The sequence below is a fragment of the Echinococcus granulosus genome (genome assembly GCF_000524195.1).
Source record: "Echinococcus granulosus chromosome Unknown EG_S00173, whole genome shotgun sequence".
NCBI classification, from domain to species: domain Eukaryota; kingdom Metazoa; phylum Platyhelminthes; class Cestoda; order Cyclophyllidea; family Taeniidae; genus Echinococcus; species Echinococcus granulosus.
This window is the reverse complement of record NW_020170553.1, coordinates 7,838-19,027: the sequence shown is the minus strand read 5'-3', so window position 1 is coordinate 19,027 and position 11,190 is coordinate 7,838. Positions and strand designations below refer to the sequence as shown.

The window sequence follows — 11,190 nt, the reverse complement described above, 5'->3', positions numbered from 1 at the left end:
AGGTCGAAAGAAATTATTCTGAAATCGCACCATGGGATGATGAGGATTGCCATCTTAAGGCATTTCAACTTTTTACTCGGTTGCTCAATTCTGAGCTATGATGAGAGTGATTGTGTGTGCTGGAGATATTTCAGCAATTTCGAATTGCCCCTGCAATTAATACTGACAAAATTTGAGAAAAGTTCAGTAGGTCAAGAAAACTTGTGTGCCATCTTTTGCATTTCCACTTGGAATAAAGTGCTTGTATTAGTTATGGCTGATCTCGGCTCCAGTGGAAGGCTTTTGTTTCAAACATTCACCGCTCACACCCACTTTTCTATTTAAATATGCATCAATGGCGGGTTCAGCTAAAATAAACCACCTGGGAAATGTTTACACTGTGATCCTACCGCAAACCCTTTAGGGAGGAGGAAATGTTGTTCCAATCCCCATTTACACCAAGGGCTATAAATGACATGAGCAGTACCCATAACACAATACAATGCAGACTGACGCCAATGGAGACAGTCAGAACACTTTATAATCAGGTACTCAGGTCAAGGTACCTAATTTGCCAATTATTTCATTCGTTCAATCTCACAGACACCTTACTTCCACCGGCATTCACATGCGGTCCCGGCACCTCGGAGGTGATGATTGACTCGGAGACATCGGGAGTGTTTCACAGTCCCGGGTGGCCAGCCTCACTCACTCCAGGCAGTCGATGTCTCTTCCGTTTTGTGGCTCCACCTGGTCGCAAAGTGCTCATTGAATTCGCCAACTTCCACACCGAAGGACTTTATCCCTAGTAGGTCCACCGATTTTCGCTTCAGCAACCGATGCATTTGAGATGCATGATAATCGTTCGTTTAATGCCATGGCAGAACTAAAAGTATTTAAACCCTTGAAATGAACCTCTAATCTTGTCTTCAACCACCGTAGACAAATGCCGAATTTAAAGAGAATCTGTGCTGTGACTGGCTCATTGGGCTGGCTATGGGTAACATGCGGCGACTTGTAGAGGTGTGCTACAGTATAATTGTAGTTTTTGCTAACCTCCTCTTACTCTCAACTCTCATGCCACCAAATTTTGGCTGGTTTGAGCTCGTCTACTACTTTGTGAACCGAGAAATTTCTTGTCTGCCCTGAACATAGGTGGTTGAAGAAAATGCGACAAGCGAGGAGAGAACGAATTCCCAAACAGAACTATTTCAAAGAGGCATTGCCTGAACAGAGGTAATCTGAGTTTGGAAACACCCACACTATAGTGTGGAGAAAGTAAATTGTCAGTATTGGTGCTAGTGGAAGGACGCTTTCAGGCGTGTATCATGTGATTGGCACCAAAATGTGCAGTTGGTGCTGATGTAAAAAGGAGAGGGAGAATAGTTGTGGAGGGCAAGCTGAGCGATTCGCTCCCACCTATGTATGTCTCGCAGTAACAGATGAGAGACAAGAATCTTCAAGGACTATTATCTGGCTGCTCCCTACTTTGTACCGCATAAACACGACATCAAGAAGGATTTTTTTGTTCACCGACGGACCGAAAGACCGACTGGCTGCCTGTCTCTGTCTGGTAGTGTGTCTGATATGCAGTGCAATGTGGCATTAGTATTCCTACGTTATTTTGGGAGAGAAAACATACCATTGGTTGTCTCTAGACGATTACTTCGTTCAAGGGAAAAATGCTACCATGTTATGGCAGTTTCGTGTACATGATGAAGGGTAGGCACGCACCTCTTTACCCCGCGACTCCTATCCCTACTCATCTAAATTGAATATTTTCATGTTCTTACATAAAGCTTTTTATTATATAACTAACGGACTTATTATGGCCTATTTATATATTAAACGGAGAAATGGACTTCATTGGAAAAGGAATATTTACTGGTGAAGTTAGACCAAATCTCCACGATCAAACCCACCTTGAAATATTTCTTTCTCTAACTCAAAGGAGCAAAGGAATGCTGATATTTCCACCTAATTTAAAGACTGGAAAGACTGATTTTGCAGGAAATGCTCACTGCAGTTGTTTTTTCAACATATTCTTTAAATTGTTCGAGGATTTGCCTGATGCATGGAAGGCTTCAGAGTGGGAAGATGCAATTGAAGCTAACTTTCACAACTCCGCATGCTTGTTTGTTGTGTTTACTGTTTCCATGCAAGAATTTGCCTTTTGAGTAACTCCGATGCAGTCACTAAGCAAGTGTTTCTCTTCCACTTATTGGGTCATTGGGTGTCGAGGCTGTGGGATGAGCGTCATCGTGGCTGGGTTCTTCACTGTCGTAGAGATGTGTGGTTAAGCTTCCTTGTCCCCATACCGAGCTATACACAGTTCGAAGTCTTCCGTCTACAATTTTGAGTATTACGTCTATGTCCTTTTTGATGAGGCAATTTATCCACCTCAGTGGCTGTTCTCTGTGTTTGTGTGTGCTCCCTGCAAAGTTGTCACAAGGACTTCCTGGACGTCTACATCGACGTAGCCGCATCGCATCCACGAAATAAGGAAGAGATGCGATTCCTGGCATATCTGCAAGAATCTCAAGGACAACAGACCACCACACCCTTTGTAGCCCTTCTCTTCTCCTCCATGCTTGCACGCTCTCGTCTGCTTGGTCGTTTCTGTGGCATCCAACGCGATGGCGGTGTGAGGAACATTCCACAATGCTTCGTCTCCATTCATCGCGAGGTCATCTTGGACTTCTTCACCGCTCCCTCCACTAGCAGAATTGATCGGGGTGAAAAGCTGGGTTTTAACGGCACATTCAAAATCATTCCTGATGGTGGGTTGTTTGGCATTATGATCACTCCAATATGAATGTTAGTTGATCTTCTGCATCACTGTCTTTTGCCTTTACGTAGATCTTTACTATCCTGGAAAGGTGGCATCTGCTCAAGACATTCCCTCTCTACCTCGTGCCTTTCTCACCTCTCGCAAGCATGAGAATGCCAAAAAAGCGGTCACGAATGAGCCCATTTGTCGGTTTGTTATACAACCGAAATCCGAGTCTGGAAGTGAGCGTGGTGAATTCGTGTCGCCTGCCTACCCCGGATTTCATCCACCTGGGCTGCACTGTATATACGCATTTCGTGGACAGCCTAACCAACGGATAAGCGTAGAAATTCTCGATCTCAGTCTGTCATCACAGTTGCATGCGTAAGATATGGCTTATTTAAAGCCTGTTTTTCTTCATTGTTCACATCAAATGCCAGTCCAGTCCCAGTTCTATTTGAAGATGTTTTGATTTTATCCAGAATGATTCGACCCAGCTGCTGTTTGTCAACTGATACAAGCTCTTACATGACCCTTAAGTGAGGGTCAAGCATCGGGTCTGGTAAATAGATGACAAAAATTATGCCACCACTTCTAAGGATTGCTCTCGAGGCATTCGGTGGTCATTTATCTCCAGCGGCCATCGAAATACAGTTGTGCCGTTTGAAACCGCACATAATTTAAAAACATAGGTTTTATACTGATATAAATGGACATAGCTATGAGCCATCTTTCTGATCAACTCTATGAAACTTTCTAAATATGTACTGCTCAACGCAGATCGGGACAATAGAATTACCCCCTTTCACACACTTTTGGCAATTCTCCATTAAATTCTTGACCCTTTATTCCTAAACCTGGGCCATTCAATAGTCTGGATAAGTTATTTGCAGTTGGCTAAGCCTCGTACATCCTTAGTTGGGTTTTAGCCCTGCCTAGCCGCCTACCTCGGTTCTGTTCAGCCAAACCCACACACACATACACAAAAATCACACGTTTTCACCCGGCCGTCGTTGTAGACAGCCCTATTTTCCCATTCATTAATACCGTTGTAGCACGGTGGTGCTTACTGGCAAGTGTGCAAACCGCGTAGGTTGTTGTCAAAAGTGGGCCTGAGTCTTCAAAGATTCAGTTACACAATGCAGGCGCCTTCCAATGTGACGTTAAGGGTCGGTTAGGCAGCAAGGAAATAAGGGTTGATGTGCATTTGAATTACCACTGCTACCAAGTGTGACGCCCAGGGCCACTGAGAACGTGGAATGCAATTCAATGAACATACAGAAGGGAGCGACATGAGCAACTGCCATTTCTTAATATTCCCCTCCAAAGTTGCATTGCTTTGTCTGCCAAAATTCACGAACAGAGGGAACAGAATAGATGAATTGGCTGCATATCTGGTTAAACCACCATGCACAGACAAATGAATAATGTGAATTCGGCTGAAGCCCTTGTTATTTCACATCCATATAAATGCGTAAGCATCATAAAACGATGAGATAAAGTGTCGCCATACAGCGCTATATTTACAAACCTGTTTGGTAGTGATCTAATCTCCCTCAGCAATAGGTGTTCAAAAAATGTCCCCCTTGGAACAGTTTCAAATTGCCATGATTTCGGTGTGGTGGTGGGTGTTTGAAAAGGCGCTTTTCTGTTCACTGTGCTATGGAATAAAAGTTGACGGCCATTACAAACAGGCAGATGGACAAAATTGAAATTAAGCCCCATTATAATCGCTTGTTCAGTCAAATGCACGAAGACGGAAGCCGCTAGGAATCCTTCCTTAGGGAAAATTTAGCCTTTAGGAATCAGAAAGTCACAATGGCTTTCCGAGGAGGGAGTAATCCCATAAAGGGGTAAGACTGAGAGCAGATGGTCTGAAAATAAACAATGATGTGCATGCTCACAAAAATTACATTGGAATGCGAATTTTACTTCACTTTACAAAATAATGGGATAGAAAGCCAGCCATTGAGTTAGTCGTTCAATGAGTCCATCAGTCGGTTCGTCGGTAAGCCAACAATCCCTTCTCAATGACTCGTGAAGAGCGGCTAGGTGACAGCTACTAATGCTTCCTGTCTGTCATCTGTTAATGCACAACATGAGGGTGGAATTAAATTACCCAGCTTACCTTCCACGACATTTCCCCGTTCCAGTTCACATCAGAGTCAACCACCCACTCTATCCCCACTCTAATCGTTTAAAGTGGCACATCCCTTCTTGGTCAGTTCACCCCTAGAAGTTTTATTTTCACCCAACTCTATAGGCTGCAGAATAGGGTCTTTGTCTCACAGATTTATAACCAAGGTAAAATTGCCTCACAAATTCTCCGGACGTCTCAATTTATCCCCGTCTGCCCCATTCACGAGAGTTCACAGTCGAAGAAAATTAGGCGAAAGAATGGCGTTGTTGTCCCGATAGACTGATGCATACCTATCTCTGGTATGCAATGAATAAAGTTACAACATTTCTTCAGTTTCGGAAATCCTTATGATTTACAAGTCCTAGCACTGAAACACCTCAGAGATTGCGTAAACAATTACTCGGTCTCGTGGTATAAATCATCGCAGACGCGATCTTCTGTTGCAAAAGTATACACAAGATTAAGGAAATTTCATGACATTATTCATTTGTTTTGGGAATTTTGCGTGGATGGGTTTCAAGGGACTCCGAACCCTTCATTGTGAACCGTCGCAGAGACGAATCCATTCTTAGGATATTGCTTAACACTGGGGAAATCATTCCCTACGACTACTATTCCCTTAGGCATACGGTAGGAGGGATAATTCTGTAAATTGTATCAACAGAGAAAAGTAGCAAATAATTCCCATGGGTCATTTGCAAGTCGTTGAAACTTATAAGAGCATGCATGTAGAAGGGCTGGTTGGCAATAGGGACGCCTGGAGAGCCGTGCCACCAAGTAAGAGCACGAACCGGGAAGTCGTAGAACTTCACCTTAATGCACCCTACAAAGTGTACGAGTTCGATTGGCCTCTAAATTATCACTGAATATTTAGTCATCCTTTCAGGTGTTCCACGGACTACATCCAATTTTTTGACGGAAATAACGTCCTCCATTCACCCAGCATTGGTAACCGAATTTGCGGTGAACAGAAGGGGCTGCAAGTATTCTCAAGCGAGTCTTCACTAACAATGATCTTCGTGACAAAATCGACAATAAATGAGGTGACTTTCTCCAAATATCGAGGATTTCGTATTTCTTATCAATTTTGGGATAAATTCGTACAGATAGAAGCGGCGTTCAAGGAGAAGCATATCCTTGGAACGGGTGAGTCTAGGGGTATTTGCAACCAGTGAAGTGTCAGTTCATAAGGTCATTAATAGCCGAGTCCTTCCACTTGATTGCTAGTTTGAAGAGTGTAAGGTCAAAATAAACTAAAAATTGAGCTTCCCGTGTTGAGGAAATCACTTAGTCAAATTCGTTTAATTCGAACTTGTATGGTTGTCAGCGGTGGTCGGTACCGCCTACCGACTGCTTGCATCAGTCTAACAATAGGCCATTCCCTACTCTCATTCCACCTTTCGATTCTCAGCTAGACTAAATTCGGTTGAACCAACGTGGCATGTCTGTTGCCCTCTGGATGGTGTTCAACCCAGTTTTGCTGAGTGATGAACGATGGATGCATCGCGATCAGAAAATCCTTCTAGACTTTGTGGCGTCGAAGTGTTGTATGCCGATACTGACGCCTTGAAGGAACTCATAAAATGTGTAAATAACAGTGTGTAGTCATGGACACCAAAATAGAAAGGAGAGAGACGAGCAAAGAGAACTAGGAAAACGGACTGTCTTCACATGCCATACATATAAAGCACAACTTTGGGAATGGACTGTTTGCTCACCAGCAGAGTGATCGTTTGTTGAATTTGAATTGAGCAATACTAGTTGGGTTTCAATGCTGGCAGAGCGAATGGGTCTATCACTTATTATGTCCAAATAGTCAACTCACCATTCACCACTCGCTATTCATCACATCTCATTCCACTTCAACACAACTGATCCATCTCATCTCAAGTGGATTAGCCCTACCTCAACCTACCACAACACAATCCCATCCCACACTCCACTGCTCCACTCTACACTGCGCTTCCACGGTTCGTATCACTTCATTCTCAAAAGACTACACTGTCTCCCATCTACTGTGTGGAAATCTCCCACAGTCAGTTTCCCTTTTTCGGCAGAACTAGAAATTAGACTGACCAGAAAATAATATTCTCACCCTGTGGATATTTCGGTGTTTTGACGGTGCACGTCAAATTATTTGCTCCCTCCGATCCAGAAAATTGAGCTGTTCAACGATATGAAGAGCTTAGCACACGAGTGTCTCTCTCACCACCGGCATCTATTCTTGACAAATGACACATTTCTAAGCTGTCACCCATTCTATAAGTACTATGCCACAATTGATAGCCACGGCAGAATAATCATAAATTAATTTAACTTGTTTTAGAGTGCGACTTTGCCATTCGAAGCGGAGGGAAGGAAGAAGGCAAGAAGCCTACTGGAGACGTTACAGAACTGCTGAATTTCTACTACAGCATGACTTTGCCACCATCGCACACATGTACCTTCTTTTTCCTCGGACGGCATGAAAGGCAGAAGGTGGAGACAATTCGGGCGGCGTTTGGCATCCTCGACCTGCCACCCAACAACCTGGACGATAACAAGTAGGCGTTTGTCATCTCCTACTGCACTAATATAGAAGAATGGTCTAGACACATCAAGTGAGCTTGCAAATCTAGGGGAGAAATCCTTTCAAAGAGCAGACATTTCATTCGATTTCTTCACGCTTGTCTACTACATTCAGGCACCATTCATCCCAGTCCATAAAGAATACCTGAGCTTGAAATCCACGGCGAAGTGGAAAGTTTTAGCAGAACGGATGAGGTACCTCGAGAATCATGAACGAATGCCTGCTTCACGAACTGGTTGAATGTTTACAGCAGGAATAACTGCGGAGGCTATGCGCCGCACCAGCCACCGATACTGCCACTCTAAGCTCCACATCCGTCTTTGTCTTACTGCTGAGTGGTTGGGAGTGCCATTACTTCACTTCACCGTACAGCGCTTAGATACCTTCGCAGCCATGGGTAGACATTGGTGGGCTTGAATTTAACACCTTGTTGTTAGCACTACGCTGTTATCACTTCCTGCTAAAAAGGTAGTACAAAATGAAGTTCCAATGTGACTCAAGAGCCCGCTCTATGAGATCATAAATTCAAATTCACGTATCACAGGTAGTGATGGAGAATATGAGTGCTGACACCCTTTGCCATTAATAACCATTACCTTATGTATACTTATTGCAATTCATTTTTGATTAAGCAGTTACTAATAGCATACGTACGGTAATGAAATCCACATTTCCTTTTGGGTCAGCACAGGCAATGTTGTGAATTATATGTCCTTTCGGATTTGCGGGGAGAGCCCTCTTGCTTCATCTCAAGGTCATATGTGTAGTGGTGATCCCCCAACGCCTGTGCACATACAAAGTGAAGGTGAAGATGCATAATGCGTAAATGCTTGTCTGTACATCTTTCGATTAACATTTGTGGTAAAAGCAAGTTTGTAAATAATATGTTGCATAGCATGGAATTGAAGGAGGCGATGAGAAATAGTTGAGTGTCGTCAAAGCAACTTCTCCGTATGATGCGTAAGTGAGCACGGATCCGAATCTGCTGAGTTTGCAGATGAAGACATGAAGATGGAGGTCTTTGTAGTGGATAGGTCTGAGTAAGCTGAGACATTACGGAACGTGGTCAAGCATCTGTTGGTTGACTGCTAGGGACTCGGGGTGGTCCAAATCTCACGTGTCCATGGATTGACATTGACTCTCTGATTACTATTATGGCATTGGAAATCCAACTGTAAGCGGTGTTGGTCAATCAGGGCAAGAAAAAGTGAGCGAGGGCATAAAAAGTCTCTAGTACTTGGATATTAGAGATGTGGAAAGGGATGGTGTGGGCTGTGGTGGGCTGGGCGAGCTTGAAATAGAATGGGATTCAGTGTGTGGTACGTTGATCATTTGGAGATAGGTAATGATGTGGTTATTTCGCATCACCAATCAGTCAATCGGTCGGTAGGTCAATCGGCCAGTCAATTGTCGAGCAAGTATACCATTTTTCATGATGTGTTTTAGAAGTGAGTATGACCCACTTTTAAGCTCTCCTTCCTCGTCTCCTCAACTTCTCAGTTCGCATAGGCCATGTCTGAGGACGGTTCTTTGCATATGTGACTCCATTAAAGTCAAGGCGGTGATATCGATACACAACTCTTCAAAACTGCTAAGTTTAGAGGTAGATCCGTAATTTGTGCAGAGAAATGTTTTGACACCAATTGTTGCCACAAGACAGTTGGACAAGTTGTAAAGTTATTTGGTTTCCCATCAGTAGCATAAACAATCCTCGACAAAGAAACAGGTCTGCCTAGTAATAACGTGGTCCACTTGGAAAACAAGAAAATCATCTTTGCTAATTGTTTCAACAACCCACACTTGGGAGTGTCCCATTGAAGAAGTTGTGCAAACAGCTGTACCTAACCGATTCCCTCTTGGTTCCTGTAGGGGAAGCAATCTTGACCGCTACAGTTCATTTGGTTTATTGTTCTGTCAGTATCACTTCTTTTAAGAATTCTCACTCATCAATCAATCAAGAGGAGATATCAATCATTTCACTACTTCTAATTCAGTCACTGTGTCTACAACGCAGGAATTGGTGGAACCCTCTCACCATAGGAAGGGTAAAAAAACCGCATCTCATGAATGTGAGGCAGGTGACAAATCTCTCCATAAATCCCAGCATCAGGGTGCAAATTTACAATGAGGGTGGGTGGAGACTAAAAGGTCATAAAGTGCAACCTAATAAAAGCAGAAATCCGAACTCGAGGGAACTGTCACTGACGAGGAAACCGTTGATACTGGCCAATGCAAGAAATGAATATTTTTTTATTTTTCATAGATGTTCATATGGTCACATGGCCGTTTACGGGGCTCGTATTGAAAATGACGAGGAGTTCAATTTGCGTCCAGTCTACTCTTCCATTAAAGTCGGTCTGGATGCACACTACGAGGGAGGCATTGGCACTCTCGCCACTCCTACTGGATCGGTAGCACTACCAAGACCATCGCAAGTGTGGTGTGGTGACCACTTGGACGCAATCAAGACAAAGGACGATGTGGATAGCTCGGCAATCGTGTCACTTGGCTCTACACTAGCTCTCAGGTTCAATGCCAGTGGAAAGGCTGCCATGAATGTGCGATTCCAGGTCTTCTATAAGTTTGTATCAGGTGAATGCGACATCTTCTCCTCATCTAACCTGCTAATAATACTCTTCTATGATTTAAAAGTTCCTTCACAATTGGAACTCTGTCTTATTCTGTTTGTGCAAATTCCCAAACGGTTGTATCAACAGAAAGCGGAAAGTTTAGAAGAAAAAAGTGTGACAGGTTTGACAAGCATATGTTGACTTTGTTGCCAATACATCATATCACATATTATTGTCAAAATACAGGTATATGGGCTTTGGCTCCTCTACAGAGAACTCAATGGTGTATTATGACTATTCCCAACGCAGTTCGCATGCATGACATCCATAATTCCACATCTGGCTGCGGCGTCACGTACACATGTGGAAGGTGTCCCTCAGCACTTGATGACAAGTGCTTGTTTCAAATCATGATACAAGAGGTTTAATTGAATTGTTATGCAATGGTTAAAGAAATGGAATTGCACGATCCAAGTGAATGGATTCCACGCTCACCACAGCAGGGTTCCTTCTTGCGATGACAGCACGGTATGGGCCAGACGCTGGAGCGCCATCCATTTTCAAGACTGCTGCGCACTCCTTAGCAGTCGCAGACATCCACGCCCACCATCCTGCTGTCTAATATCAACCTTCACCTTTTGTCGTGCCTCAAGAGCTGCAGCGTTCCTAGTCCGAGGATAATTGCAACTCCTCAGTTTTCGAGTTGATTTTTAACTGATCGGTTAGGTAATCCAAATGTTGGCCTTATTTTCAGTGGTTTACAGCCAATTCTACCATTAAGGAGATTGCACATCAATGCGTTTTCTCCTCTACAGATTACGGGATAGTGGGTCTAATGCCTATTCCAAATATGTGCTGGTTCGTGTACAAGGGCAGCGATTACCGCGACGGTCAAGTGGGGTGGACTAATTCGCCCTTCTTCGCCAACACTTATCCACCAAACTCCACTTGCTTGTATCTCTTCCAATTTGACCCCGACCAATCTGTGCGCCTTTCCTTCACCACCTTCCAGACAGCTGCGGTGTTGGATCCTACCTCAGCCGCAGCTGACCACTTCCACCATTGTCCTCAAAAGTGCAAGCAGGTGGGCGATTTGTACGTGGCACTGTCCTTCATGCAACTCTCGTGACTGTAAATAAGGAAATAAAATGGACTTATCTTC

General features: G+C 43.7%; 1 protein-coding gene across 1 annotated transcript; it reads left to right on the top strand. All coding sequences in view use genetic code 11, as the record gives it.

Annotated features, from left to right (window-relative positions):
- Positions 1-632: 632 nt before the first annotated feature.
- On the top strand, positions 633-11,157 carry EGR_09881 (Deleted in malignant brain tumors 1 protein; the record flags this gene model as incomplete). The annotated part of the gene is made up of 7 exons (XM_024499130.1): positions 633-787; positions 2,422-2,759; positions 2,839-3,133; positions 5,776-6,035; positions 7,216-7,432; positions 9,722-10,050; positions 10,844-11,157. 7 exons carry the CDS (start codon positions 633-635, stop codon positions 11,155-11,157), a joined length of 1,908 nt encoding a protein of 635 aa, XP_024346444.1.
- Positions 11,158-11,190: the final 33 nt, after the last annotated feature.